Source organism: Rattus rattus, chromosome 4, assembly GCF_011064425.1.
Source record: "Rattus rattus isolate New Zealand chromosome 4, Rrattus_CSIRO_v1, whole genome shotgun sequence".
NCBI lineage: Eukaryota > Metazoa > Chordata > Mammalia > Rodentia > Muridae > Rattus > Rattus rattus.
In genome coordinates, this window is record NC_046157.1 from 88,412,300 (window position 1) to 88,440,073 (window position 27,774).

The 27,774-nt window shown below is 50.9% G+C and overlaps 2 protein-coding genes and 1 pseudogene across 3 annotated transcripts; all 3 read right to left on the reverse strand.

The window, feature by feature from the left end:
- Positions 1–1,295: 1,295 nt before the first annotated feature.
- On the reverse strand, positions 1,296–8,887 carry Slc25a41 (solute carrier family 25 member 41). The gene is made up of 7 exons (XM_032899464.1): positions 8,808–8,887; positions 7,167–7,322; positions 5,980–6,132; positions 5,764–5,871; positions 2,964–3,131; positions 2,216–2,363; positions 1,296–1,711 (listed from the first exon to the last, which is right to left on the reverse strand). The coding sequence occupies exons 1-7, from the start codon at positions 8,823–8,825 to the stop codon at positions 1,524–1,526; spliced, it is 939 nt and encodes a 312-aa protein (XP_032755355.1). The 5' UTR covers positions 8,826–8,887; the 3' UTR covers positions 1,296–1,523.
- A 1,138-nt stretch (positions 8,888–10,025) lies between these two features.
- LOC116898417 lies at positions 10,026–11,761 on the reverse strand (annotated as a pseudogene).
- Slc25a23 (solute carrier family 25 member 23) lies at positions 10,176–26,244 on the reverse strand. 2 transcript variants are annotated; one of them, XM_032900800.1, is made up of 10 exons: positions 25,903–26,241; positions 24,370–24,496; positions 23,184–23,271; positions 22,130–22,241; positions 19,723–19,881; positions 19,487–19,639; positions 19,212–19,319; positions 18,580–18,747; positions 14,418–14,568; positions 10,176–11,988 (listed from the first exon to the last, which is right to left on the reverse strand). In XM_032900800.1, the coding sequence occupies exons 1-10, from the start codon at positions 26,053–26,055 to the stop codon at positions 11,804–11,806; spliced, it is 1,404 nt and encodes a 467-aa protein (XP_032756691.1). In that variant the 5' UTR covers positions 26,056–26,241; the 3' UTR covers positions 10,176–11,803. The 2 variants fall into 2 exon arrangements, with proteins under 2 accessions (XP_032756691.1, XP_032756692.1); XM_032900801.1 differs by lacking the exon at positions 19,212–19,319 and having other exon boundaries at positions 25,903–26,244.
- Positions 26,245–27,774: the final 1,530 nt, after the last annotated feature.

Sequence of the window (27,774 nt, forward strand, 5' to 3'; positions counted from 1 at the left end):
GCACGATGGGAAGCCAGCGGCTGGGAAGGCGACGGGAGGGGGGGGAAGGGGCACCTCCTCCCGCCGCCGGCTTGACGGACGGCGCGGAACAGCCAGTAGGATACGGCTGTCGCTCTACATCCACCAATCGTGGGTCTTAAATCCGGGTGACCAGTCAGAGTTCCGGAAGACACAGGGGGCGGGAAGCACGATGTGACTGACGACTATAGAACTCAATAAACCGAGGGCTGCTAGCTCTGGGCGGGCAATTGGAATTCACGCGAGAAGTCAGGAGGCCCAATGAAGCGTGAGTTCCCCATTCTCGGGCGGCTCTAGGGTAAGAGTGATGGCTCTGGTCTGTCACGTGGACATGTGGGCGGGGCTTATGAAAGCTCTCTCGGCTGAGCTGGGCGGGCGCTTGGCGAGATAGTCGTAAAAACCAGCTAATGAATACACTTAGGAGGCGGTGCTTGTCAAGATTGGCAGTCATTTAACCCAGTCCCTAAAGCGTTTTGGATGATGCGCTTGGATTTGGACCTGATGACTTTTCTCAGAATCCGTGCCCCTCTGACTTCGGAGCCAATGGCTGAGCGACAAGAGCAAGCGTTCAATGATTGACCCCTCCATGGACAAATGGCAGCAACGGAAGTAATAGTGCCCTGTTTTGATGAGAGTCAGTGAAAGCGCATCTGCATTGGGGTGGAACCGCTACCAGACGGCAAGAGCGGATTAGTGGGAGCAGAAGTGAATGGCAGGGGATGTGGGAGGTGGTAATCTGCTGCTGGAACTATGGGCTGACCTTAAGTCAGCGCCCCAGTGGCCTGGCTTGGGGAGGCCTTGTACGTGGCCTGCTCGAAACCTTGGGGGTCGGTATTTCTATAGGTTTGTAGGTGGCCCGAAATTGGGCGAAGCACCCAGGGATATATCCTGAAATTTTCCTCATACCTAGAGCCTTCAACTTCCAAGACCCATGGCACCAACTCCTCAAAACTTCAAGCCTATTCTCAACCTTGACCCTGTTCCCCCACAAGGGTCCAAGCCTCCTGTCCCCATCCCTGGATTCAGAAGGGGTTCCAAGTTCCCACAGGGATCCAAACTTACATTTACCACCCTGGACCCAAGAATACCTTTACAGGGGTTCAAGACTTCTATCCCAGCCTGGATGCAAAAATCTCAGGTCCCCTTGATCCCCAGGTCGTCAGGATGGGAATTGAACCTAGGATCTCATAAATGCTAGGCAAGCACTCTGAACTATACCATACACTCCTATTCTCCCAGCTCCGCACCCAGAACCAGCTAATCCCAGACACAGGCATCCAAAACTACCTTTATTCCATGTCTGCGTCTTCTCTTGGAGAAGCCTGCAAAAACCAGGCTGGAATCCCACCTCAGACTATATCCCTGCTGGAGGGACTCGCAGCACTCTTCTAACCCTAGTCCTGGATGGTTTTTGCAAACCAAAATGGCTTTAAAGCCTGAGCCTTGGAGTGCTTTTTGAGACTCAGGAACTCAGAGTCTTCCATTCTCTTCTTGTTCGGGGCAGATCAACTGCTCAGGACTTGTACACCCAGGGTTTTCTTCATGGCCTCATACACCAGGTAGCTGATGCCGCCTGCTGGCAACACCTTCAGTAATGTGGGTGTCATGCCTCTGTACAGCCCAGGCCAGCCCTGCTGGTTCAGTATCCTCTTGAAGACTCCCAGCATGGTGGGGTTGGAGCCCTCCACAGTGTCTGGGGATAGACAAAGACAAGTTCAGCACTGGGTGTGACCTGACGTGTCACAGCGAAGGATCTGAGTCACACTTGGAGAGAATTTAGTAGAGATCATTCGGTCATTGTTACATATGTATGTACTGTGAGATGGTATCATGTGGTACAGATTGGCTCAGAACTCCATATGTAGCTGAGGCTAGCTTTGAACTCTTGATCCCCTTGCCTCTACCTCCTGCTGGAATAACAACACTCCTACACCCAATTCACATGGTACTGGGGATTGAGCCCATGCATATTAGGCACACTTTGTACCTTGAGCCCCAGCCTCAAGGTAGCTGAAGCTATGTTAATTTGAGGGGTAGGATTAGATTGGGGGTCAGCATGAGCTTCGGTGGGTTCAGTACTTAGCAAAGGTGTTTCAGATGGGTTATAGAGGAAGTTGGTGGGAAGGGTGAGAAAATTCAGAGAGCTGGAATAAGGCAAGGAACAGGTATGTGCAATGGTTCCTGGAGCCAGGCTGACCTTGTGCCTGCATCCTTGTGCGCACCAAAGTCAGTGGGTAACTGGCCATCTGACCACAGGTCGTGGACAGTGTTACAGACGACAGGCTGACGAGGCCACTGGGGTCCTTCATGTCCCTGCCCGACTTCTGCCACAAGCACCGGAGTAGCTGCAAAAGGAGGCAAGAGTGCTCTCGATAAGGACTGAGTCAAGATAGGCATGGTGGCACACACCTCTACTCCCTCTACTATTGAATCTGCTAGTGAGTCTCTAAGTTCAGGGACAGCCAAAGCTACATACTAAGATCCTGTCTCAAAATCAAAACCATCTGGGAATGCATGATGGCGCACACCTTTAATCTCAGCACTGGGAGACAGAGGCTGGAAGATCTCTTTAAGTTTGTGGCTAGCCTCATGTACATACTGAGTTCTAGTTCAGACAAGGATACGTAGTAAGACCGTCTTAAAAAACAACAGGCCTTGGATCTCTGAGTAAGAGAGCAGCCTGGTCTATAGAGCAGTTTCAGGACAGTCAGGGCTATACACAGAAACCCTGTCTGGGGGTTGAGGTACTAAACAAAAACAGTGAGCTGGAGAGATATCTCCCCAGTAAAAAGCATTTATTTGTTGCCCTTGCAGAAGACCCAAGTTCAGTTCCCAGCACCCAAATGCTGGCTTAAATAACCTAAAAGACAAGATTTAAGAGAAGGAACAGGGGGAAAACTACGGGCTGATCTGAAGCCTCTGTTCTCTGCCCTGGAGACACACACCTCATAAACAGCCAGGTCAGTACAAGCGTAGGGTATGATGCCCAACATGTTGGGCAGGTAGCCTCGGTAGAGGGCTCGGGTGCCGTCCCGCTCCAAGATCTGCCTGGCACAGTCCAGAAGCCCTTTGTACTGCCCGGTGAAGCGAAGGGTCAGCCGAGTCTTGAGTACCTGGGGCGGGAGGAGTCCATTTGGTTAGACACTCTCTGCCAGGCCTGTCACCCTAGCCTGGCACTTGTAGGTGGAGGTATTGTCAAGGGTTCAGTTGTGCATATGCAGCATGAGATAGGCCACCTATGTGGAGAAGAGAGAGCCTTATGAGAGTGCACCAGCCAGGTTCTTCTCACTGTCACATAACACCTGGCTGTCGAGCTTTTTAAAGAAGATTAAATCCAGGTTTTCACACCCATCATCTCAATACTGGGGAGGCTGGAGCAAGAGGATCACAAACTTCAAGCCAACCCGAGCTACATAGCAAGACCCTTTCACAAACAAAACAAAACAAAACAAAACAAACCCAGTAAGTTGAGGCTTTGGCTCTTTGGTAGAGGGTGTACCTAGACAAAGCCTTGAGTCTCATCCAAGCACCCCATAATCTGCGTGTGGTGGCACGCACCTGTAATCTTAAGCACCCAAACGTAGAAATGGGAAGTTTAAAATCATCCTGTTATATAAGGAGAGTTCCAGTCCAGCCTTGGCTATAATAAAACCCTGCCCTGCACCTTCTTTTGAGATTACTATGTGGCCCTGGCTAGCCTGGAACCCACTATGAAGAAAGATCAGGCTAACTTCAAACTCTGACAGATTGTCCTGCCTCTGTCTCCAGAGTGCTGGGATTGAAGACACATCCCATCACCTTACCAGCCTGAAAAAATGTCTTAACAACAACAACAAAAAAATAAACCAACAAAAATATGCCGGCAGTGGTGGTGCACACCTTTGATTCCAGCGCTAGGGAGACAGAGGCCACCCCAGTCTGGTCTACAGACTGAGTGCCAGGACAGCCAGGGCTACACAAAGAAACCAATCATTCCTTCTAATTGTAATTATTTTCCAGGGCCCAACCGAATTTCCACTCTGTGTTTGCCTCTAGTTCACTATGTAGCTGAGGAGGATTGAGAGGTCAAGATCATCTTGACATAAATAGTGAGTTCAAGGCCAGCTTGAGCTACGTGAGACTTACTTCAAAAACAGAAGAGGCCCATGAGATGCCTAACGAGTTAAGGAGTTTGGTCCAAGCTTGATGACCCGAGTTTGATCTTGGGACCCACCTCGTAACTCCAGCTCCTGGGGATCTGATGGTCTCTTCTGACCTCTTGTAGGCATTGCATGCACATATACAAGTGGACATACCAAAAATTTCATAAAAACCAACACAAGCGTGACAGGATGCAGTTCAGTGGTTGAGTACTAGCCTACCATGTACAGAACCTTGGACTTAAACCTTCATCAGTGCTCCTGCCCCCTAAGAAAAGAGACACCCTGCACACACACACACACACACACACACACACACACACACACACACACACAGAGAGAGAGAGAGAGAGAGAGAGAAACCAGAAATAAAATAAAAACTTAACTTCTGAAATACAAAAATGTCTCCAAAAATTTTTTTGAGGCCAGGCCTCATTCTGTAGGGCTACTTGTTCTGGAACTACCTCTGTAGACCAAGCTGGCCTTCAACTCACAGACATGCTCCTGCCTCTGCCTCTGGAGTGCTGGACTTAGGGGTGTGGTTACCCTGCCTGACTGAAAACCTACAAGTCAAACAGGAAGCCGGGAAGGCAGTCTTTGAGGCAAGGGACTGGAGAGGTGGGTGGTGTTGGGGGCTGTAAATCTTGGGACACACACATCTTCACGCATCTGCCACAGCCTGAGAAAAAGGACACAAAGCACACTAAGCTATGCCCTGCACTGGTAGAAAAGGCGGCCTTGGGAGGTCACACTGCAGAGATCCTGGCAAACTGTGGGGAGAGCTAGGGCTGACTGGGAACTTCTACTTGACTTTGGGCAGCTTCTGTAAAAGTAGACTGTGCTGGGTGTGCACACCTGGAGGCAGGGGGATCAGGAATTTAGGGTCATTTTGGCTACATGGTGTGATTAAGGTCAGCCTGGGCTACACTTTTTAAGAAACAAACAAAACAAAAACAAAAAAAAACAAACAAACAAAGAAAAAAAAACAGGGCTGGAGAGATGGCTCAGTGGTTAAGAGCACTGACTGCTCTTCTAGAGGTTCTGAGTTCAAATCCCAGCAACCACATGGTGGCTCACAACCATCTGTAACTCCAGTTTCAGGGGATCCAGTGACCTCTTCTGGCCTCCATGAAAATCAGACACGCACATGGTGCACAGACATACATGCAGGCAAAGTATCCACGCACATAAAATAGTACATTTTAAAAAGAAAAAGTAAGGCTGAGCCATGGCTTTAATCCCAGCACCCTGGAGGCAGAGGCAGGCAAATCTCTGAGTTCGAAGCCAGCCTAGTCTACAGAGCCTGTTCCAGGACAGCCAGAGTTAAATAAAGAAACCCAGTCTCAGGGGAACAGAACTAAACAAAACAAAATACCAACAACAACAGCACCCGCCGAGGGGAAGGGCAGAAGGGTGGAGGAAGGTGAGGAGAGAGCAAGGAAGGGGAGAGAGAAGTGAAAGGAAGGGCAGAGAGGGGCTTGAGACCAAGGTGGAAAAGGGGGGAGGAGGGATGTAAACGGTGGGAGAAGAAGGAGGGGAGCAATAAAAGGAGGAGGTAAGGGGTGCCCCAGACCAGCCCTGGCACCCCCGGGTGCTTCTGCCTTACCTCCATGGGATTGATGAGTGTCTGGGAGATAGCCACAGCCAGGGAGCCTGCGACCACCCGTTCCTGGAAGGACGGGGATGTGTGCACACCGTAGATGAAATTCTTGGACTGCAGGAGGAGTGGGTGTGAGAGAATAGCCTGCCACTGTGCGTCCGGGGCGGGTGGAGGGGTGGCTCGCACTCTCAGGGCTTGATCTGTGGTAAAACCCAGGCTCACCTGCTCAAAGACAGAGAACTTGATAGCGTACTCCGGGGCGATCTTGAGCACGTTTATACCATTGCCCCGCCAGAGTGAGCGGATGCCGCCCTCCTGGACCAGGCTCCGCAGGCCACTCAGCAGGTGCCTGAAGTTACTCTTGGAGGAGTATACCTGGGGAGGAAGAGGGGGATGCAGCCCTGAGAGCCCACCAGGTGTCCTCCTCAAGCCCCTTACCTAAGGGGGATTCTGGGCGGGGGCTCCACCCTGACCACGCCCCCAGCCCCTCACTGGGGGTTCCACCCCTGAGCCATCCCTAGCCCTCTTTTTATTTTATATTTTGACACAAGGTCTTCTCACTAAAATTGTCTGAGCTGGCCTTGAAGTGGAGATCCTCCGGCTTCAGCCCCGGGAATAGCTTGTGCGACTAGGTAGATCCATTTATTTAGTCTTCACATTTCCCTAAAGACCTCCACTGTAGCCAGGTCTGGCAAGGCTGGTCTGTGATCTCAACTATTTAGGAGACCGAGTCAGGAATATTGTAGTTCAAGTCCTTTCTGAACTATCTGGGCTACTTACTGAGATGCCTGGAAGTCAAATGTGACAAGAAGGCGACTGGTGGGACAGCTATTGCCTAGAGCACTGGGCTGGTGGCTGGAAAGATGGCTCAGGGGGCAAGAGGAGCTCTTGCCGAGGAAGCTGGTCTGTTCCCAGCTCCCACGCAGTGGCTCCCAACCGTCGTAACTCCAGTTTAGTGGGATCCACCGCCCTCTTCTGGCCTCCAGTAGCACCACATGTACACAGTGCACAGATGTGCAGTCAAAAACATATAAAACAAAAACTTTTTTTTTTTTTCAAAAGAAAGGAGGTCTGGGAACCTTGCTTAGTTGTGAATGCTTCTCTGGTATGCATGAAGCCTTGGGGTCCATCTTCAGTTTCTTCCACTCCCAGCAAACATCTCAAAGACACCACCTACAACCCACAGATCTCCAAACCTTTCTACCTAGTCTCCTGTTAGCCTCTGTGCCTGGAGTTCTCTAAGCCTAACCCCAACATGACTACTTCCTGTCCCCATCTTCCGCAACTTCAGCCTCAGCAACAACTTTTTGAGAGCTCTGTGTCTAGTTCCAATCCATCTTGAGTTCCGTCAACTCCATCTCTCTCCATCTGTACTGTCCCCACAAAGGGTCCCAGCCCCGTGGACAAACCTGCATGTACACCCTAGCTCTGTCCAGAGGTGCTGTCCCTGTGCGAGACACCGCCCCAGCCATGGCTCCGGAGAGCAGAAACTTCCACAGGGTCCCCTTGTTTTCCTCTTCCAAGACATCCCCAGGAACCATCAGCTGCTCTCCTGTGTCCAGAACCTGCAAGAACACCGGCCACTTGGCCACACTGGGCCTTAAAGGAGCTCTCTCCCTCTGGAGTCCCCGCTGCTCGTTTGCTGTCTCGATGTGGACAACTCTTTGGAGGGGGTGATTAGGTGGCTTTGGTTTTTTGTTTGTTTTGTGGTAGGGTCTCACTGTGTAGTTCTGGATGTCCTGGGACACAGTGGAGACCAGGCTGGCCTCCAACTCACAGAAATCTGCCTGCCTCCACCTCCCAAGAGTTGGGATTAAGAGGCCACCACCACGCAGCTGATTTCTGTCTTTCTTAATAATTTACTTTTTGTTTGTGTGTGAAAGTATCCAAGGGGACCAGAAGAAGACATTGGATTCAATGCATCTGGGGTTACAGATGGTTGTGGGCCACCATGTGGGTGCTGGGGGCTGAGTTCTTGTCTGCTGTAAGAACTCTTAACTGCTCCAGTGTGGTTCCAATTGTGTGCACAAACTGTGTGTGTGTGTGTGTGTGTGTGTGTGTGCACGAATGTACTCATGTGAGTGTGTGTAGGGATATGTGTGACTGTGTGTGTGGTGGTAGGTGGGACTGTGTATGTGTGTGAGAGTACACACAAGTGAGTGTGTGTAGGGATATGTGTGACTGTGTGTGTCAGAGAGAGTGCATGCATGTGAGTGTGTGTGTGGTGGTGTGTGGGACTGTGTGTGAGAGAGGACATGTATGTTTGTAGTGGTATGTGTCTGTGTGAGTGTGTATAGGCCAGAGGTTGATGTGCAGTGTCATCCTGTACCACTCTCTACCTTATCTGTCGAGGCAGAGTCCCTCATTTGAGCCCAGAGGCTCACCAGTTCATCTGGCCCAGCCAGCCAGCTTGCTCCCCCATCTCTGTCTTTCCTCTGGACTGTTGGGGTTACAGGTGTCTGTCAGGCCTGTCTAGCGTTTACACAGGTTCTAGGGACCTGAAGTCTGGCCTCGTGCTTCTGGAGTGTCAGGCCCTTTATCTCCTCAGCCATCTCCTTTAATCTAGCCTCCCTCTCTCCTCTCCACCCCCTTTAAGACAGGGTCTCAAGTAGCCCAGACTGGTCTAACTCACTAAACAGTTGAGGATGACTTCGAACTTTTGATGTCTTGCCTGCAGCCTCCTGAGTGCCGGGGTAACAGGTATGAAGCACCACATGGTCTCACACATGGTCTCAGTGTAGGCTATTCTACTACTCTGCCTGGAGGGAGAAGGTGTTCCATACCATAAGGGCCTCGAAGCTGTTTCCCTTTGCTTCAGCTTGCGCCAACTCACTCTCCAGACTTACCTGCTGTGATAGAGGATGCTCAGGTTGTTCTGACCCATGTGTCCAAACATACTCACATATGTGTGTGCACCCTGGGTTCCAGGCTTCAGATAGTGCTGGGGTAGGGTGGAGACGGGTGGGGGTGGGGCAGGGTAGAGCTTTCCTAAATAAGGCCTTGGCCCTCTTAAGCAAGGTCTGGATCCTTGAACAAGGGTCCGGAGTTACCTCCAGATGGACTCCCATAGTTGCTGCCTGAAGGATTAGGCTCCCAGTCTCAGCGTTCCCTGGAGCGTCTATCCAGCTCCCAGTTGAGAGTGGCTGGTTATCTGGCCTTGTGATTTTAGGGGCAGGGGGATGGATGAGGTCACAAAAGTGCTTGTGAGCTCACTAGCATGATGGTAGACAGTGTGGCTGGTCCTTGTCTTCCCATAGTGTCCACATCCTAGTTCCCACGGTTTAGGAAGAGCCAGTGTGGTGGGTCCTCCCCATGGTGCCTAACCAGTATTTATTCATTCATTTGCTTTGTTTTGAAATGGGGTGGCATGTAGCCTACTCTGGTCTCAAACTCACCAAGTAGCTAAGGATGAATTTGAATTCCTGGCCCTCCCGCTGCTGGCTCCCAAGGTAGGGAGCAGAATGGAGTTAGTGTTGAAGAGAGACAGAGCTTTGGTGTGGACAGATGGAGTTCCTGAGATGAGTGGTGGGGGTAGCTGCAGAGCCCAGTAAATGAGCTCTATGCTTCCACATATGCATACAATAAAAGGTTTTAAAATTCTTTCTTCTTTCTTTTTAAAAGTAGGGACCAGCTAGACTGGGTCTCATGTAGTCCCAGGATGACCTCAAGAAAGACTCTGAAGTCCTGATCCTCCTGCCTTTACCAGTTCAAGTTTTGTGCCACCTTAGCCAGATTTAAAGTCTTCCTCCCAGTGTGTGTGTGTGTGTGTGTGTGTGTGTGTGTGTGTACATATGTACCATGATGCATGCGTGGGGGTCTGATGACAGTTTTGCTGTGTCATCTCCATCCTTTCACTTGCATGTAGATCCCAGGTATCTGATTGAGGTGGTCAGGCTTGTGTGGCAAGCACTTTACCCAATGTGTGTGTGTGTGTGTGTGTGTGTGTGTGTGTGTGTGTGTGTGCGCACACGTGACACAAAGGAGAAAGACACACATATACACAACACACATGTACACCTGCTCATACTTTTTAAAAAAAAGTTTTATTTAATGTATGTGAGCACACTGTAGCTGTCTTCAGACACACCAGAAGAGGGCATCAGATCCCATTACAGATGGTTGTGAGCCACCATGTGGTTGCTGGGATTTGAACTTGGGACCTCTGGAAGAGCAGTCAGTGCTCTTAACTGCAGAGTCATTTCTCCAGCCCCTATTTATACTTTACTTAAAAAGTAGCAAAACTGGAATGAGGTCAGTGAGGCGGCTCACTAGGTAACGGCACTCCACCGGAGCTTGAGTTTGACCCCCAGGATCCACGCTGGGAAGAAGGGGACAGGCTCCCACAAGTTCTCCTCTGCCTCCCATTATGCCCCTCACTCAAATAAGCAAATGTAATTTAAACAATTAAAAAGCAACAATAAGAGCTTAGAAAATTTATTTTTTTCTTGAAATGACACACATGGGCAGGGAGGTAGGACTTGGTGTGGGTTGGTGGAAACCGTTTTCCTCTCAGTTCTTTGATGAGAGGTCCCCTGAAGACTGGGAGGTGGGCGGAGTGCTCCCAGTTCTAAGCTTGGAATCTAAACTTGAAGTGCGGAGGGTATGGGGATGTGGTGGGAGCCAGGGGACTTTGTTCTCTGGTAAAACCAAAAACCAAAAAAACAAAACTCCGAGTCAGCTCGGGGAGACTTAATTTGCATATTGGATGCTGGGTTCCAGGAAGGATGTTGTGTGTTGGTCCTTGATTGTGACTTTCGGAGGCCCAAGCAGGGCTGGCAGTGTGGGAGGCAGATGGTCCCCTTGGTTTTGTTCCTGATCCCCATGAACAAGCAGACTAGACCCTCCCAGAGTGGCCTGGGTTCTGGGAGTGACTGGCCTGGTGGGAAGGCAGGGAATGTGGAAGACATTGGAGAGAGTAGGGGACAGGGAATGAAGTGACTTTGGGGAGTGGTGGGAGAGGAGGTGTGTCCTAGCTGAGGTGCAATCCAGCATTCATACATCCGATCCCTTACCGCCTGGTAGGGAGCCACTGGTCTGGTGTCTGAGCTTCCAGAAGGCTCTCATGCCGTGGGAATCAGCTCCCTGTGTCTGGGTTATGGGATACTGTCACTGGGCTACTGGGAGCTAGACATGGGGAGTGACGATTGGGGTGTAGGAGATGGGATAGAGAGGTGTCTGGGAGTTTGGCCTTCTGTGGATGTTGTCCACAGAAGGGCTTGAAGGGATCTGGGATCTGGAATTTAGCAGCTGGAGCATGTGGGATCCACATGAGAGGCCTGGAGCTTTCTCATGCTTCCAGGAGCCAGGATCCAGTGGATGGGGACTTGGGGTCCAGTGGTGAGAGACTGCGGGTAGTGCTGGAAATGTAGACCCAGCAGTAAAAATGGGAGGATATGGAACCCCAAACAGGGAAATGCATTGCCCAGGGATCCAGGGACCCAGTGGCAGAGCCCAGGATCTTGGTATTGCCCTGTCAGGATCCTGTGGCTGAGAGTTCTTGGTTCAGTGGCTGAGCTGTGAGACAGATGACAGGGAACTCAGCAGCAAGTTTGGGGATCTCTGGTCCAGTGTGCCATTAGGGCACTGGGTCTGGTGCCTGCGGCTCTGAGGTCTGGTCTATGGGGTATGTGGATGAGTGCCCCCATGCTTGGGGCACTGGGACCACCTGCTGCTGCACAGGGAGGCCCAGAACCCAGTGGGGCAGGGAAAAGCAGGATTCAGCTTTGGGGTGTGCATGAGCAGGGTCGAGAGGCTTGGGGCCAGGGTATGGGTAGTTTTACATTTCAAGTGTCAAAAGTGCAGATATGTGGGGTCCAGGGGTTGTTGGGCTTGGGGGTCTGGTTGTGAAGTTGAGGATCAAGTCATGGAATCCTGTGGTACCGTGGTCAGGACACAGGATGTGGGATTTGGGTACTGGGGTCCAGTGCCTTGGGGTAGGGATTAGGATCCACTGGTCAGGCCACCAGTCTCCGGTGGTTGAAGACATCAGCATAGGGGATGCCATGATGAAGATGAGAGAATCTTGGGGGGACAGGCTCCCAGTCCCTCACCTGGATGTGACCCCCAGAGCCTGCTTCATGTTCTCGTAGACCACGTAGGAGATGCTCACAGCTGGAATGACCTTCATGAAGTTGGGGGCAATGCCCCGGTAGAGGCCCCATACACCCTCCTGGGATAGGATGTGTCGAAGCAGACCCACCATGGAGACCTGCGGGCCACCCTCAATGGAGGCTGTAGGTGGTTGGAAGCCAGGTAAGACCAAAGCTTCCCCATCCCATTTCTCCCTCCTGCCTCACCTTAGGGCTGGACTAGGTGGCCATTTAAACAGGAGGCAGGAGGGTGAGACAGAGGAACAGTGGGACCTACCACAAGACTCAGGATGTCTGTGGGTCTAGGAACTGTTAATCTTAGGGGTTACATTTGGGGATGCATGGAAACACCAGGTATGTACATGTGTGAGAATATGTACATGAGTCTGTGTATATTTGTCTGTGTGCGTAGATATGCACTATGAAAGTTTGTATGTTAGGGGTTGGGGATTTAGCTCAGTGGTAGAGCGCTTGCCTAGCAAGCACAAGGCTCTGGGTTCGGTCCCCAGCTCCAAAAAAAGAAAAAGAAAAGAAAAGAAAATTTGTATGTACATGTGTGGGAGTGCATATGTGTATCTGTGTGTGCATATCTATGTGTGCATGTGCACATGTAAAAGTTTGTATGTACATATGTGGGAGTGCATGTGTGTCTGTGTGTGTGCATTGTGAGAGTACATATATGTGTACATGTGTGAGAGTACACATATATGTGCATTGTAAGAGTGCATATGTGTGACTTGTATGAACATGTATGAGAGCACATATGTGTAACTATGAAATGCATATGTGTGTCTCTGTGTGTGCATGTGTGAAAGTGCATATTTGTGTGGACATGTGTGAGAGTGTGTCTGTTTGTATGTGTGAGACTGCATAGTGTATTTGTGTATAAGAGTGCATATGTACAACTATATGGGAGTGCTTATGTGTGTCTCTGTGTGAGGGCACATAAATGTATGAGCACATGTATGAGTGTATGGTGTGTCTTTGTGTGTGCATATGCACGTGTGAAAGTTCATATGTACATGTGTGAGAGTGCATAAGTATGTCTCTGTGTAAGTGCTTATGTGTTAAGAGTACATACATGTGTCTGCATGTAAGAGTGCATCTGTATGAATACATATGTGTGTCTGTGTGTGACAAGAGGTGAGAAATCCGCCTTTCCTTAAAGTTAATTCCTCCTTTCTTCAGGGTTAGTGTCTACTTATCCTCCCATTCTCCATCCCAGAGCTGGCTGTGGAGGAGCCCTCTGTGGTACCTAATGTAAGCTGGGCTCCTACCTCTCTCCCTGAATCACATCTGATCACGGAATGATTTACGTTGACTTTGCCCTCACCCCCAGGGGATGAACATGAGGGTAGAGAGTGTATTTAGTCACTCACTGATCGTTTCTCCAGCCAAAATCCGGCACACAAACACTAAGGTTCCCAAAAACAGATTCAGGGATAACAGAACAGGAGAAAAACTCAGGGGAGAAGAATACGCAGGAAAAACAAAAATGGGAAAACCGAGGCAGAAGGATTGTCCTGAGTTCCAACCCAGCCTGGTGCATAGCAATCCTCTGTCTTAAAAAACAAACAAGCAAGCAGACACCCCTAAAATCAAGGGTCGGGGGTGGCTCAGCCAGGGGGGCTTCCCGCTCTTCTGCAGGACCAGAGCTCGTTTCTGGCAGCCGCACAAGGGACCTTCAGTGATTCTAGCTCCAGGGTCTCTGATGGGCCTCTGTGGGTCTTTCCTTCTCCCTCTCCCTCCCCCCCTCAGACACACACACACACACACACACACACACGTCTGTGGTACTTCCCTGTACGTGTGTGTGTGTGTACAGAACCACAAAAACACACACACACACACACACACACACACACACACACACACACACACACACACACACACACACACACACACACACACACACACAAAATAAATCTAAAGAATGTAAAATACCTTAAAATCAAAACAAAACACAGGGGGTGGGGATTTAGCTCAGTGGTAGAGCGCTTGCCTAGCAAGCGCAAGGCCCTGGGTTCGGTCCCCAGCTCCGAAAAAAAGAAAAAAGAAAAAAAAAGAAACCCAAAACACAGTAACTAGGCTGTCCTTAGGGCTGGGCGCAGGGTGCACCTTCAGCTGGCAGAGCCAGTGTAGAGCTCTGTGATCCAGGCCAGACAGGGCCACACACGGAGACCCTGTCTCATAAAATAAATAAAGGAAGGAAGGAAGGAAGAACCCAGCAAACTGTCCTTCCTTGACCTTGGCTAATGTTCCTAGCAACCCCCACTCCCTTATTTTCTGTTTTGAATAACAGCTCAAGTTACTGGCAGGCCCAGAAATGCCACAATCTTGTCTGTGGTACTTCCCTGTACTTTTGATGTCATTGAACTCTCAGACCTTTAAAATAAAAGCCTCCTCCTTTAGGCTCACTGATGGGTAAACTGAAGTCCAGACAAGATGAAGGGTTTATGAAGGCCACCCAAACCCACAAGGATCCTGGCTCAGGACTCTACCTACACAGAGTTATGTGAGAGCAGGTGGAACCCAAGTGGAACCCAAGTTTTCCTACCCCAGACTTCTCACCTTGGGCCTGCATTCGGGTACGGACCAGTGCCAGGGGGTAACTGGCAATCTGGCCACAGGTGCTGGAGATGGTGCCACAGGCCAGGAGCACGAGAATGCCTGGGTTAGCTGATTCGTGGCTGTACTGCTGAAGCCAGCGATTCTTCAGGGTCTGGAAGAGAAAGGAGCAGGTGGGTTCAGAGTTGCAGATGGGGAGATCCTGTTGTCAAAGACCCTGCTGCCAGCGCTGTGTACCATGGGTGCTGGGACTACTGGAGTAGATGATGTGGTATGTCTTCTACCCTGGGCCAGTGCCACACTCCCCCAGTACCTCACTGGCAGATTCTAGGTGGGAGTGGGGTGCTCTGCCCCGAGCCATGCTCTCAGCGTCACCACCTGAGCTACATCCCTTGCTCTTCAAACTTTCATTTCGGGACATGGACTTAGTCTGTCCCATACTGGCTTTGAGGTTGCCATCTTCTCAGCCACCCCAGTGCTGCGATGGCAGGCTTGTGCTACCCAGCCTGGCTTCTATGAGCGGTCCCTGTATTTCTTCCCCTTTGTTTCCTGGACTTTGCACACTCCATGACGAGGACCTCTGGGCAGTGACTCCACAGCAGGGAGGACTGTGCATTCAGATGAAGGATCCTTTCCGGGGTTTTGTTTGTTTGGTTGGTTTGGATTTATTTTTGTTTTTTGAGATACTGTTTCTCTGTGTAGCCCTGGCTGTCCTGGAACTCACTCTGTAGACCAGTCTGGCCCCGATCTAGAGATCTGCCTGCCTCTGCCTCCCAAGTGCGAGATTAAAGGTGTATGCCACCACTCTTTCGGATTTTTTTTTCTTTTTTTTTTCGGAGCTGGGGACCGAACTCAGGGCCTTGCGCTTGCTAGGCAAGCGCTCGACCATTGAGCTAAATCCCTAACCCCTCTTTCGGATTTTTAAGATGTACTCCGGGGCTAGGGTGGTGGTGGCATGGACGCCTTTAACAAAGGACTGTCTAAAATAAAAATAAACAAGTGAAATCTAAAATAAAAAGAGAAGGGCCGAGCAAACGGCTCCACAGGTGGAGACTGTGTGAGTCAGGTGGTCTGAATTCAGGTCCCAGCCTGCACAGCTCTGGGGAGGTAGGAAGAAGGTGGTCTCTGAGGCTGGCAGGCTAGTCAGCCTAGGTGAGCCAATGAGCGAAGACATCAGTGCAACCTCAGAGTATTTCAACCAATGGCGGATGCCTATTTACATGGTTCTTACTCGGCAGACAAGAAACCCAGGGGAAAGGGAGCCATGTGCCCAAATCTCTGGCATTTTCTGGAGCATTCTTCCAAGACCTTCCTTTCTCCTTCTCCCCCCAACTCTCCTTCTTTCTCCCTTTTATTTTCTGGGGTGTGTGTGCCTATGTTGCTTTTGTGTATGTGCTGGGGTGCATGTGCACTCAAGGGCATATGAAGGCTGGAGGTTGACATCTGGTATCTCCCTAAGCCACTCTCACTGTATCTCTGGGAGAGAACCTGGAGCTCATTGGCTGGTCGCTCATTGGCTGGTCGCTCATTGGCTGGTCGCTCATTGAGCCAAGTGATTCTCCCATCCCCAGGGCGCAGACACTCTTCCTGACATTTTATTTAGATTCTGGATCAGAATTCATGTCCTCAGACTTGTGTGGCTGGTACCTTAACAACTCAGCCATCTCCCCAGCTCCCTTACCCCTTTTTTTGATACAGAATCTCTCTGTAAGCTCTGGTTGGCTTAGAACAAACCAGACTGGAATCAAAACTCATGGAGATCTCTGCTTCCCAAGTTCTGGAATTTAAGGGATGTGCCTTTAATTTTTATTTTATTTAACTTTAATTTATTTTTGTTTTATGTGTATGGGTGTTTTGCCTCTGTGTATGTCCGTATACCATAAGCATTCAGTGCCCACGGAGGCTGGAAGAAAGCATCTGATCCACTGGGACTGGAGCTATAGGTGGCAAAGGGAGGCACTATGTGGGCGCTGAGGAAGCAGATATTGAATGAGTGTTATGGGCTGGTGAGATGGCTCAGTGGTTAAAGGTGCTTGCAGCCAAGGGGACCCTGGAGGTAAAAGGATAGAACCAATTCCTGTAAGGTGCCCTCTGACCTCCACACACATGCTGTGACATGTTGACACACAATAGCCATAAGCATAAAAGAAGAGCTGTTCAGGGCTAGGGAGACAGCTTAGTTATTAGAAAACTTCTGGCTACATAAGACTGAGGACCTGAGTTTGATCCCCAGTACCCATGTCAAAGTCCAGGCATGGCTGTGCAAACCTGAAGTCACATCGTTAGAGATGCTGAGGCAGGGGCATTACCATGAGTTCAGGCCATCATGGGATACACAGTGAGCCCCCATAATTAAATGGACAAACAAAAGAGCCAAATTTCAGTTGGTAGAGCATTTGCCTAACATGCATGAAGCCCTGGTTCCATCCCAGCAACACGTTAACTTGGCCTGCTATGGTAGACTGTCATCCCCGCACTCTGGAGGTGTAGTCAAGAGGATCAGAAGTTCAGACTCGGGCTGGAGAGATGGCTCAGTGGTTAAGAGCACTGTCTGCTCTTCCAGAAGTCCTGAGTTCAATTCCCAGCAACCACATGGTGGCTCACAACCACCTGTAATGGGGATCCGATGTCCTCTTCTGGTGTGTCTGAAGACAGCTGTAGTGTGCTCACATATGTTAAATGAATAGATAAATAAAATGTATATTAAAAAAAAAGTTCAAACTCACTCTCAGCTATACAGCAACTCTGAGGTCAGCCAAGGCTATGTAAGTCTGTCTTAAGACAAAAAGGAAAAGAAAACAAGGTGGAGGCCGTGCTGGAGAGAAAGGAGGCCCAGCAGTTAAGGACACCAGCTGTCCTTGCAGAGGACCCAGGCTTAATGCACGGCCCCCACACGGTGGCTCAAAACCACATGGAACACCAGTTTAGGGGTCTGGCATCATCTTCTGGCCTCCATGGGCACCACATGCGCACAGCGTATTCAGGCAAACAGCCATACATGATAAAATTTGAAAATAATTTTTTAAAAATGGAGCAAAAAAAGAAAGGAAAAATAATTTGTTGGCCTAGAGATGAGGCCAGAACCCACACTAACTTTGGGGAAGATGGCATCTCTGTGGGTCACTGTGTACCGTGTTCAGTGCTTCTAGGAGCTGAAGGGGTCACTGGTTCCTATAAAACTGAAGGTCCCAAACTCCGAGGAGGTGTGAATACCCCAAGAGGGAGGATGGTTCTATTATTGCTCTTGTTTGAGAAGGGGCCTCTCTCTGTGGCCCGGGATGGCCTTGAGCTCACATAGATCTTTCTGCCTCTGCCTCCCAAGGCATGGGGTTAAAGCCTATACTACCATGCCCAGTTGTGGTAATCCTCCTGCATCAGTCTTTTGAGTATTGGGTGACAGACACCAGCCTCCATACCTGGCTTTGTGTAGCTTTTAAAAATACTTGAAAAAAAAAGTGTGCATGTATGCACGTGTGTGTTTGTGTGTGTGTGTGTGTGTGTGCACGCGCGGGCGCACACCATTATGAGTACAATGCCTTTGGAGACCAGAAGAGGGTGTTGGATTCCCTGGAGCTAGACTTTATAAAGCCTTGTTAGACCTGGATGTTGGTGCTGGGAACTGAACTCAGGTCATTTGCCAAAGCAGCAAGGACTTTGAGCCATCTCTTTAGTCCTCATTTTTCTATTTGGTTATTGCTAATTTCTTAAGGCAAGATTTCTTTTTTAAATGGGTTTTTGAGATAGGGTTTCTCTGTGTAGCCCTGGCTGTCCTGGAACTCACCCTGGCCCCAAACTCAGAGAGCAGCCTGTCTCTGCCTCCCTAGTGCTGGAATTAAAGGTGTGTGGCACTACTGCGACACAAAACCAAGCTGTCTTGAACTGACTACCTAGGGCAGAATGGCCTTGAACCCAGATCCTCCTTCAGCTTCTCAAGTCCCATGGCAACAAGTCTGTGCCGCCACGTGGGGCCGGAAACAAGGCTTTTGCAACACTGAGTGATGGAAGATAGAGGTCTGATAACTGGAGGGCTCTCCAGGGTTCCAAGACCCAACCCAGTTTCCAAGCTCATGATTGCCCTTCCAAGTTACAAGAAGTCTGCTCGACTAGCAAGGAGTGACCCAGGCCAGATCCCAGGAGGAGGGATGGAGGGCGTTCATCCACAGACCTCGTAGACAGCTAGGTCGATTCCTGCATAGGGAATGATGCCCAGCACATTAGGCAGGTAGCCACGGTAGAAGGCGCGTGGCCCTTCGCGCTCTAAGATTCGCCTTGCACAGTCCAGGAGCCCCTTGTACTGGCCAGTTCTGCGTAGAGTCAGCCGAGTCTTTAGTACCTAGGTGAGAACTCTGTTAACCTCTTGAAAATTGCTTTCAGAATCATCATGCCCAGAAGTGACATCACCTAGAAGTGGCTCCTCCTGAAAGCAGACATGCTGAGGGCCCAGCTGGGGCTGAGTGGTCGAGTGCCCACCTAGGGTGCACAGAACACTGGGTTCTAGCCCCAGCACCACATAAACCAGATGTGGTGGGTCACACCCGCTATCCTCTATCTTGGCAGGCATATCCATAAATGGCCAGTTGCTATGACTACTGTGCAAACAGTTCTAACCAAGTCCCTAGGAGTTACATACAGCTCAAATTGAGAAACCCAGACAAGCTAGACAGGAAATGGCTTTCAGTCCCAAGTCAGGCAGTTGAGGTTACAGTTAGCTCTACACGCAGTGCAGAGCAGGCAATGAAACAGTATAGGAGGCCCACCTTCCCATTCTGGATCTTTCTCGAGCCCCCTCCTTCTCACCTCCATGGGGTATATGATGGTTTGAGCTGTGGCCCCGGCCAGGGAGCCAGCCACGAAGCGCTCCTGAACGTGCAGTGTCTCTTGCTGCCCGCAGATGGCCCGCTTGATCTGAGGGTGGAATATGGCTGTGGGACTGGGTGCATAGAAACCTTGGGGATTATTGAGTGGTCCTTTGCCTGCCACAGTGCTGGCCAGGCCCAAGCTAAGCCCACAAGCCCCTGTGTTTACTTTCTGCTTCCCAATGCTGAGGATACTTTCTCCTGGACCTGTCCTACCTGTTCATAAGCCATGAATTTAATGGCAGACTCAGGGGCGATCTTGAGCACGTTGATGCCGTTGCCCCGCCAGAGGGACAAGAGGCCCCCTTCTTGAACCATGTTTCTCAGGCCCCCTAGGATGTTGAGCCGGTTGGACCTTGAGGCATGGACCTAAGTGAGGAGAGAAGGTGGCTTTGCGGTGCCCTCCTAGTCTGGGCCTGGATGATAGGGTGGCTCCCCTCAGGCCCTCTCACCTGCATGAATACCTTGAGTCGGTCCAGAGGAGCTGTGCCTGTCCGTGACACAGCGCCAGCCACCGCCCCGGCCACCAGTTGCTTCCACCACATGCCTGTAAGTTTCTCTTGCTTGGAGAACTCATCAGGCACCGTTAGGCATTCACCAATGTCCAGGACCTGAGGATGGGGGCTGCACATGTCAGGTTCCAGCAGAGGTGGGGGATGTACCTGGGTCCTAAGTGGAGAAGTCTCCTCTATGAATTCTAGAACATCCCAGAGCCCACCAAAGGATGTTGCTTCAAGAGCCCAGCAGATCCCTTCTGGATCCTACCACGTGCCACTAAAACTGTCAGTGAGATGCCAGGATTCCTCTGCAGGATCTACTCAGAGTTCCACTAAAGCAGTCGTCCTCAACCTTCCCAATGCTTGACCATTTAATACAGTTCCTCATGTTGTACTGATCCTATCATAAAATTATTTTCTGTTACTGTTATGAATTGTAATATACACACCTGATATGCAATCTCTATGAGTGGGTCCTTCGAACTCCAAAGAGGCCACAACTCACAGGTTGAGAACTGTTACTCTAAAGGATCCATTGAGTTCTCCAAATAATTCAGTCCACTGAATTCCACCAAAGGAGCTACAGACTCCCACAGGAGTACACTGAGGGGCCTTGTGAGGGCTCCGTAGATGTGTTCAACTAAGCCTGGAGGTCTGAGTTCAACATCCATAATGCATAAGATGCAAAGAGAGATGTTTCCCCAAGTTGTCCTTTGACCTCTACCTGTGCCTCTCCGCACAAACTAAGAATCCACTGAGCTGGGCGGTGGTGGCACACGTCTTTAGTCCTAGCACTGGGAGGCAGAGGCAGGTGGATCTCTGTGAGTTTGAGGCCAGCCTGGTCTACAGAGTGAGTTCCAGGACACCCATGGTTACACAGAGAGACCCTGTTTCAACATCCCACCCCTAAAGAAAGAATCCACTGAAACTTAAGAAATGGGCTACTGGGGGTTGGGGATTTAGCTCAGTGGGAGACCCCTTCCCTAGAAAGGGAAAGGCCCTGGGTTCGGGCCCCAGCTCTGAAAAAAAAAAAAAAGAAAAAAAAAAAAAAAAAAAAAAAGAAATGGGCTACTGGATTTCACCAGCGAATCACCTGATCTCACCAAAGAGTCACCAATTCTTACCAAAAGATCCACTGAGTCCTACCAAAGAATCTACTGAATCCTACTGAAGAATCTACCAGATCTCACCACAAGATCCACTGATTCCACCAAAAGAGCCACTGAATCCTTCAAAAGAATCTGCTTTCACAGTCATCTCCTCCATGGAGAGCCCTCCCTTAGAAATCCTTCCCCAAGAGTCTTCCCCCAGGTGTCTTTCCCAGAGTGTCTTCCTCTGTAAGTCTTCTCTCAGAGTCCTCCCTGAGGGATGTACTCTGTCCTAGTGCCCAGCAATAGATTTCCCAATGGTGCATTTTTGGGGGTGGACGTCTCTGGATCTCCCGAGAGGATTATAGTATAGCTTTTTTTCTCTGAGCATGACATCATCACCCCAGTGCCATTTTTAGGCAGTGATTACCTTGGCCTGGTAGCCATGGCAACAAACTGAGCAATCTGGTGATAACTGGGTCTATGGTAATGGAGCTCTTGACACCCCCTAAAGGGGTGGGGGCACAGGATGTAACCTGGAAGTCCGCTCACTGTCCCACCCCAGCTGCAAGGAATCCTGGGAAACACTAACAAGGAAGCAGAAGGCCAATTGAAAGACTCCATGGTACAGATTCTACCAGGTCACCATCCATGAAGGGGGTGGGACTCAGCAGTGCTGCAGCTGTTTGGGGTATCCCAGGTCCTGTAACGCTGAAGAAACTCATGGGCCCACCAAGTGGGACCTTTGTGAGAGCCTCACTTTGGTCTGTTGTTACCTAAGCTGGAGTAAGTAGATGCTATTGACATCTCCCCAGAAAAAGCCAGCATAACGGGGACCCTGTCAGGTCCCACAGAGCGATCTTCCAGACACCACAAGATCCTTAGTGATTCCCACCTCTGTGCAGGAACTGGCCTCCCTTCCCTTTCCTGTGGACTCCTTTGAACCTTCTAGACACAGTGTCTGCCTGCATCCTTCCATCAGCCCCAGGAGCCTTGGAGTAGGTGACAAGCACCTGGCAGCTGGCAGTTGTGTGGGCTGAGTGTGGGAACACCATTTGGTATACTTTCTTCCCCGTGACCCCACTTCCCACTAGCTGTCCCTGGAGTCTAAGAAGGACCAGCGGGTTCTAAGCAGAAGTGTCCACCAGTGGCCATCGGGCTCCCAGCCCCAGTTGGAGCATACCGACAACAACTCTGGAGTCTCGGCCCAGAACTCCCGAGTCCTGGGGAGACCCTGGAGCGAGCCCCCGCCCTGTAGGTGGCCCCCAACTTACTGTCGAATGCTTCCAGAAATAAAGGACATCCTCCACATTCTCCAGAGAGTGCAGCAGAAAGTGGTCTCGCCATTCCTGCCAATCAATGGTCATGGTGCCATCACGGTCCATGCTGGAGGTAGAGTTGGCAGGAGTTCAGTGTCTAGGTTGGAGGAGGTGGGTGCTGCTAGCCTTCATGGATTTGGGGAGCACAGAATTCATTGCCATTCTATAGCACTGGTTTGTCTGATATAGGGTCTCACTTTAAAGTCCAGGCTGGCTTGGAATTCACAGCAATCCTCCTGCCTTAGTACCTGAGTGTTAGGACATCCCCATGGCTGTTTTGGGTAGCAGGAAAGGGTGGTGGTGGCCAGTGTCTTACCCTGGAGACCATGTTGGCCTCAAACTTATGACAATCCTCCTGCATTAGCTTTCCATGTGCTACCTGGCTAAAGAGCTTCACAACTTTAAAAAATATATATTTATATATATATTTATTTTAAATTGTGTGTGTGTGTGTGTGTGTGTGTGTGTGTGTGTGTGTGTGCCCACATGTACCTGTGCCATGGCATATAGTGGTTGATTCTCGCCTTCCAACCTCGTGGGTTTTGGGGATCAAACTGTCTTCATCCAGATTGAGGGGCTCCCTTACCAGTAGGCTATGTCTTGCCAACCTCACTTGCCTGGCTTTTGGGGATTTTTTTTTTTTTTTTTGTCAAGTCTCATTCTGTAGTTCAAGTTGTCCTCAATCTCACAACAATCCTCCTGCTGTGTCTCTCAAGTGCTAGGATGACAGGTTCATGCTTCAGTTATGGTCTAGTCACACGGTCTGGTGGGCTTCCATATGGAAGTCGTTAGACCAAGCCTATGGGGGTAGTTGTATTACCAGTCCGTTTTAGGGCCAGACAGGGTCATCAGTCCACTAGCCTAAGATCTGTTTGACTCCAAAGTTCAACTTTTCATCCCCGCCCTCCTGGTCAACCCCGTCTGGGGCACTGTCCTGACAGTGCTGTCTGGCCGGGTAGGGAGTGTGGTGGGGGTGAGATTCCAAGGACCCGAATCTCCCATAACTCACCTGTGTAGGATTTTCTCTGCTTGCTCCATTGAGATGGAGAAACCCAGTGCACGGAAGCTCTGCTGAATCTCAGAGACATCGATGTGACCTGGAAAAGGGGAGCCCCAGAGACACCCAAACTCCAGGCTGGACTGGGAGATCCAGAAGCCCTGCATATGCACACACACGTGTGTGTGTGTGTGTGTGTGTGTGTGTATGAGGAGGCCACAGGTAGATGTCTGTCTTCAGTCTCTCTCCATTTTTCCTTTGAGACAGGGTCTCTCACTGAACCTGGAGTTCACTGATTTATCTGGAAGTTGAACTCTAAGATTCACCTCCACTTTATCAGTGCTGGGTCACAGGTAGGCACCACCACACTCAGCTTCTTAACACAGGTTCTGGGGCTTGAACTCAGATCCCTCTCTGACTGAGTCAGCTCCTCAGCCTCATGGGAGATGCCTCCTTTCTCCCCTTTGAGACAGGGTTTCTCTTATAACCCTATCTATCCTGGAACTCACTCTGTAGACCAGTCTGGCCTCAAACTCAGAGGTCTGCTTGCCCCTCTGCCTCCTGAGTGCTGGGATCAAAGTCGTTTGCCACCTTGGTATGGGGAGAGATTTTTATACGGGTTGTGGAGGCTGCTCGAGGTTGAGTTGAAACTGAGTGATATTGGAAAGTCCTCTCTCCCAGGAGTGAACAAGTGAGTTCAGGGATGACGACAGAGGTACCAATGCTACAAGGAACTAAAGCCATATTTGGTTATTTACTCATTTTTCATCTCCCCCTCTCCAGGGGTGGGCTTACAGGCATGTACCTCCACATCCAGCTTTTTCATGGGCATGGGAACTAGGGATTGAGCTCAGGAATTGGTGGTTTTGTGGCAAGCACTTTACCCCCGATCTATATCTCCAACTGTAAGGTAATACTTAAGGAACCTAGAAGACGCTTAGTCAAGGGGTCTTGTATCCTTGCATCTGAGGGTCTCTGAACCTACTATACTGTCTGAAAAGAAACATGGAAGGGTAGAGAGGGGTCCTAGGGCAAAAGGAACAGGAGGTGGGATGGGCCGGTTCAGGCTCCAATCACCTAGTTGTGGCTGAGAACTCCTGAAATAGCCCATGAGTCAGAGACAGCCCTCCCCATTCCCCCAGAGCTTCAGAGTCTAACCCACTTGTCTATTCCCCAGCTTAGAGACAGCCCATCTCACCATCCTGGTTCCGGTCAAGGCTGTGAAACATGAGCAGAAGGCGCTGCTCCCGTTCCTGCAGGTACTGAGTAAACTCCTCCAGGCTGAGGCCGCCATCTGCATCACTGTCCCAGTCAGAGGAGATGCCCTAGTAGAGAGAGACAGAAGAGGATGCAGGGACTCCAGCAGTCTCTACCCCGACAAGGTGTGCATAAGACAGCTAAGGCGAGCCTCGTGCCTCAGGAGCTCGCAGAGGGAGCAGGAGGCTTCCCCTCGGTAGTCAGCCAGCCAGCCCACTCTGCAGCAAGATGCCTCAGGCCGCAGTAAGAATCTGCTTCGTGCCTCAGTCCGGCCGACTGAGGACTCTAAAGTTACAGAGGCAGTTCAAGGTCATAGAACTGGGAAATGGCAACCCGGGGGCACGTTTTTTTTGTCATTTTGAGACACCTGTCTCATGTAGCCCAGGCTAGCCTTGAATTCTCTGAAGGAGACCTTGACTCTGATTCTCTCTTCACTTTGCCTCCCAAGCCTGCCCACCCAGTTTTTCTTATAAAACCCCCTTCTTCTGGGGTTGGGGATTTAGCTCAGCGGTGGGAGCACTTGCCTAGCAAGCGCAAGGCCCTGGGTTCGGTCCCCAGCTCCGAAAAAAAAGAAAAAAAAAAAAGAAAAAAAAAAGTCTTCTTGGCAGTCTTGTGTGTGTGTGTGTGTGTGTGTGTGTGTGTGTGTGTGTGTGTGTGTGTGTAGTGTGTATTGTCCTGTTAGAAACAGTTCTAGTTCATACAAGGTCTAACAGCCATGGGGCCTCTAATGTTCCAATCCAAAAGTTGAACTCAAGGTCAACAAAAATGCAATAGGTCTGTTTTAGGGAAGGCTAGGAGTGCCATGTGAGAGACACCTGTCACACGGAGGAAGGGCCAGTTTTTGCTGCTCCCCACTGCCACCTCCCATGCTGAGGCTGGAGCCTAGATTTGCACACACTAGGAAGGAGCTTTACCGCTAAACTGCACCCCCACCTCAAATTCCTTCCCAGACAGGTCAGACCGCAGGGGAGGCAGAGTGACCTAAGATGGACCTGAATCCCTAGCTGGAGCAGCCTGGGGCAACTGGCCAGGTCCGGGAAAGCGCCAGGGGCAAAAGTAAATAAGAGACTAGGAGAGCTGGCTAGGGCTCAGTGTGCCAAGTTGTGCTAACTGCAGGTGGGAGCGGGTCACCGTTCGAATGGTGCACAGAGAAGCGGAGGGTTTGGCTCCGGGCAGTGGAGGGGAAAGCGTCCGGCTCTGCAGTCCACCACCCCCTTGGCATCCCGCAGCCCGGGGGGAGGGGGGAACGACTGGGTCCTGGCAGCTGCAGCCGCTGCAGGCCCGGAGCCTTGGCAGTCTCGTCTCGCGACGATGTCAGGCCAGACGCGGACGCAGGTGGACAGAGGGAAGGGAGCCTTGACAGCGGTGGTGGGGTCCAGCCAACAAGTAGCAAGTGGCCGCTATATCCGTGGCATTAAGGGGCACCGGTTACGGCACGGGCGGACTCTGCCGCGGTGGTCGCTGCCCATAGTACCTGCTGTGCACGGTCCGGATCGCCCCTTCCCAGCCTAGCCAGCCCCTGGCGCAACTCGTGCACGTCCACGCGGCCGTCCTTGTTGCTGTCTAGTTCCTCGAACAGGCGACCCCAGCGCTGCCGCCGCTCCGCGTCGCCTGAGCCCCCCCGCATGGCGCCTGCCCGGGGGGGAGGGGAGGCCCCGCAGCGACGGCCTCGGCGGGGGCTTTCCGGCTCCCCCTCCCCCCCGGGGTCCCCACAGGGCCAGCTTCTGCACCCACCCGCACTGCAGCCTCTTCGCTGCGGGGCTGAGCTCAGGCACTTGCTGGAAGTGATAAATGCTAGTCGTCCCCGCCCGCGCCGGAACCTGAGTCTCCTCCTCCGACCCGCATTACTTGGGGGAGGGGGCTGGAGGCGGAGCAGGGGGCGTGGGGAAGCATGCTAGGACGCTCCGGTTTTGCACATTTGACAGCGCATTCTTGGGACGGTAGGACAGGAAACCGTCTTAGCACGTTGCTTGCCTCAGTTTACTCTTTTTCCTTAAATGGTTTTGGTAGGATTGTCAGGAATTGGATTTCGTGATCTCGTTCATTTACACCTCCCTCTCCTCCCGAACCCTCATTAGAAATTCAAGTTTTTACACTACGCAAGAATTTTGAACCTGTTTAAAAGCTTCTTTTGCCCGCCTGCTTTAGTCAGATTCCCCAGTCGATGGCAGAAACAGGAGATCAACAAAGAGGGGTGGGCTCCCTCCCCAACATTCCACTCTGCCCGCACGCCTCCTTTCCTTGTTGTCACTCAGAGAGAGAAACGCAAGGTCAACGAGCGGCGCGGCTGCAAAGTTAAATCCCTATTGGTCAGATGCGCCAGAGCTGCCCGTTCGCTCATTCTAGGCCCGGCTTCCCGGTAGACCTGCTGCTGCCTCCAGTCCCGCAGCCCGCAGCCTGCTAGGCGTTCTTAAAGGCGCCGCGCCCCCACCCAGACTCTCAGAAGGCTGCTCTTTGCAGACCTGCCTGGGAAGGGAGTCCCGGACCAGAAGGAGGAGGGGCTCTGGAGGCGGGGCCTCAGCCGGGGACAGCGGTTGCACCTGCTCCAGTCCCTCCCACAAGTTTCGGGTGCAGTTTCTCGTCTCACCGTCAGGGGGAAGGGCGTTCGTTTGACCGCGAATAATAAATAATGGCTAACATTGAGTGTGTTGCGCATGCCAGAGTCCTTCACTCGCTGCTCAGCACCGAACCTGCCCAAACCCTGTGAGGTAGGTAGGTGACACTTGCTTTTCCCACTCGACAGTGGAGCCTAAAGCTTAAAATCCTATTCCGGATTCCCATTTAGGGACAGACAGAGCAGAGATTCAAACAGATTTTAAACTACCTGTCCTAGGAAGGGAGGACACCTCTTTTGTTTATTTTTAGTTTTCTTTTTTCTTTTTAAAAAGACACAATCTCTCTGTGTAGCCATGAAAGTCACTATGTAGACCAGGCTGATCTGGAACTCACAGAGATCCACCTGTTTCTGCTGGGATCTAAGGCATATGCCACTACAATGGGCGTTGTAGGGCTTTGTATGGCTTAGTCAATCTAGACAACGAACTCCAGCTTCAGCCCTCTGACTGTTGTTATTGCTCTTTTGACTCAAGCTCTCTGGGGCTTAGCTGGCCTTGAATGTGCAGCAATTCGCCTGCTTCTGATTCCTCATTGCTGGGACGGTAAATCATGTGCCATCATATCCGGTTCATGACCACCTTTTACCCAAAGATACATCAGGAGGTCGTGTGGTTCCGGACAGGTGTTTGGTGAACAGGTGAAAGTCTCACCCCAGCCCTCTACCAGCTACCAAAGGTTTCCATGCATAAGTGTTTCTTTGTGGACGCCATGGGACATAACTGCTTCTGCA

Bases quoted from the DNA above. Each gene is read 5' to 3' on its own strand.
- Slc25a41 (XM_032899464.1), bottom strand. The intron at 6,133-7,166 runs GTTTGTCCACGG...CTTCCTCCCCAG, and splicing joins GAGCTAGGGTGTACATGCAG to GTATACTCCTCCAAGAGTAA. The intron at 2,364-2,963 runs GTGTGTGTCTCC...CTCCTTTTGCAG, and splicing joins CTGACCTGGCTGTTTATGAG to CTACTCCGGTGCTTGTGGCA.
- Slc25a23 (XM_032900800.1), bottom strand. From the start codon at position 26,055: ATGCGGGGGGGCTCAGGCGACGCGGAGCGGCGGCAGCGCTGGGGTCGC. The intron at 24,497-25,902 runs GTACTATGGGCA...TCTCTCTACTAG, and splicing joins ATCCGGACCGTGCACAGCAG to GGCATCTCCTCTGACTGGGA. The intron at 23,272-24,369 runs GTGAGATGGGCT...CCCCTTTTCCAG, and splicing joins CCTTGACCGGAACCAGGATG to GTCACATCGATGTCTCTGAG.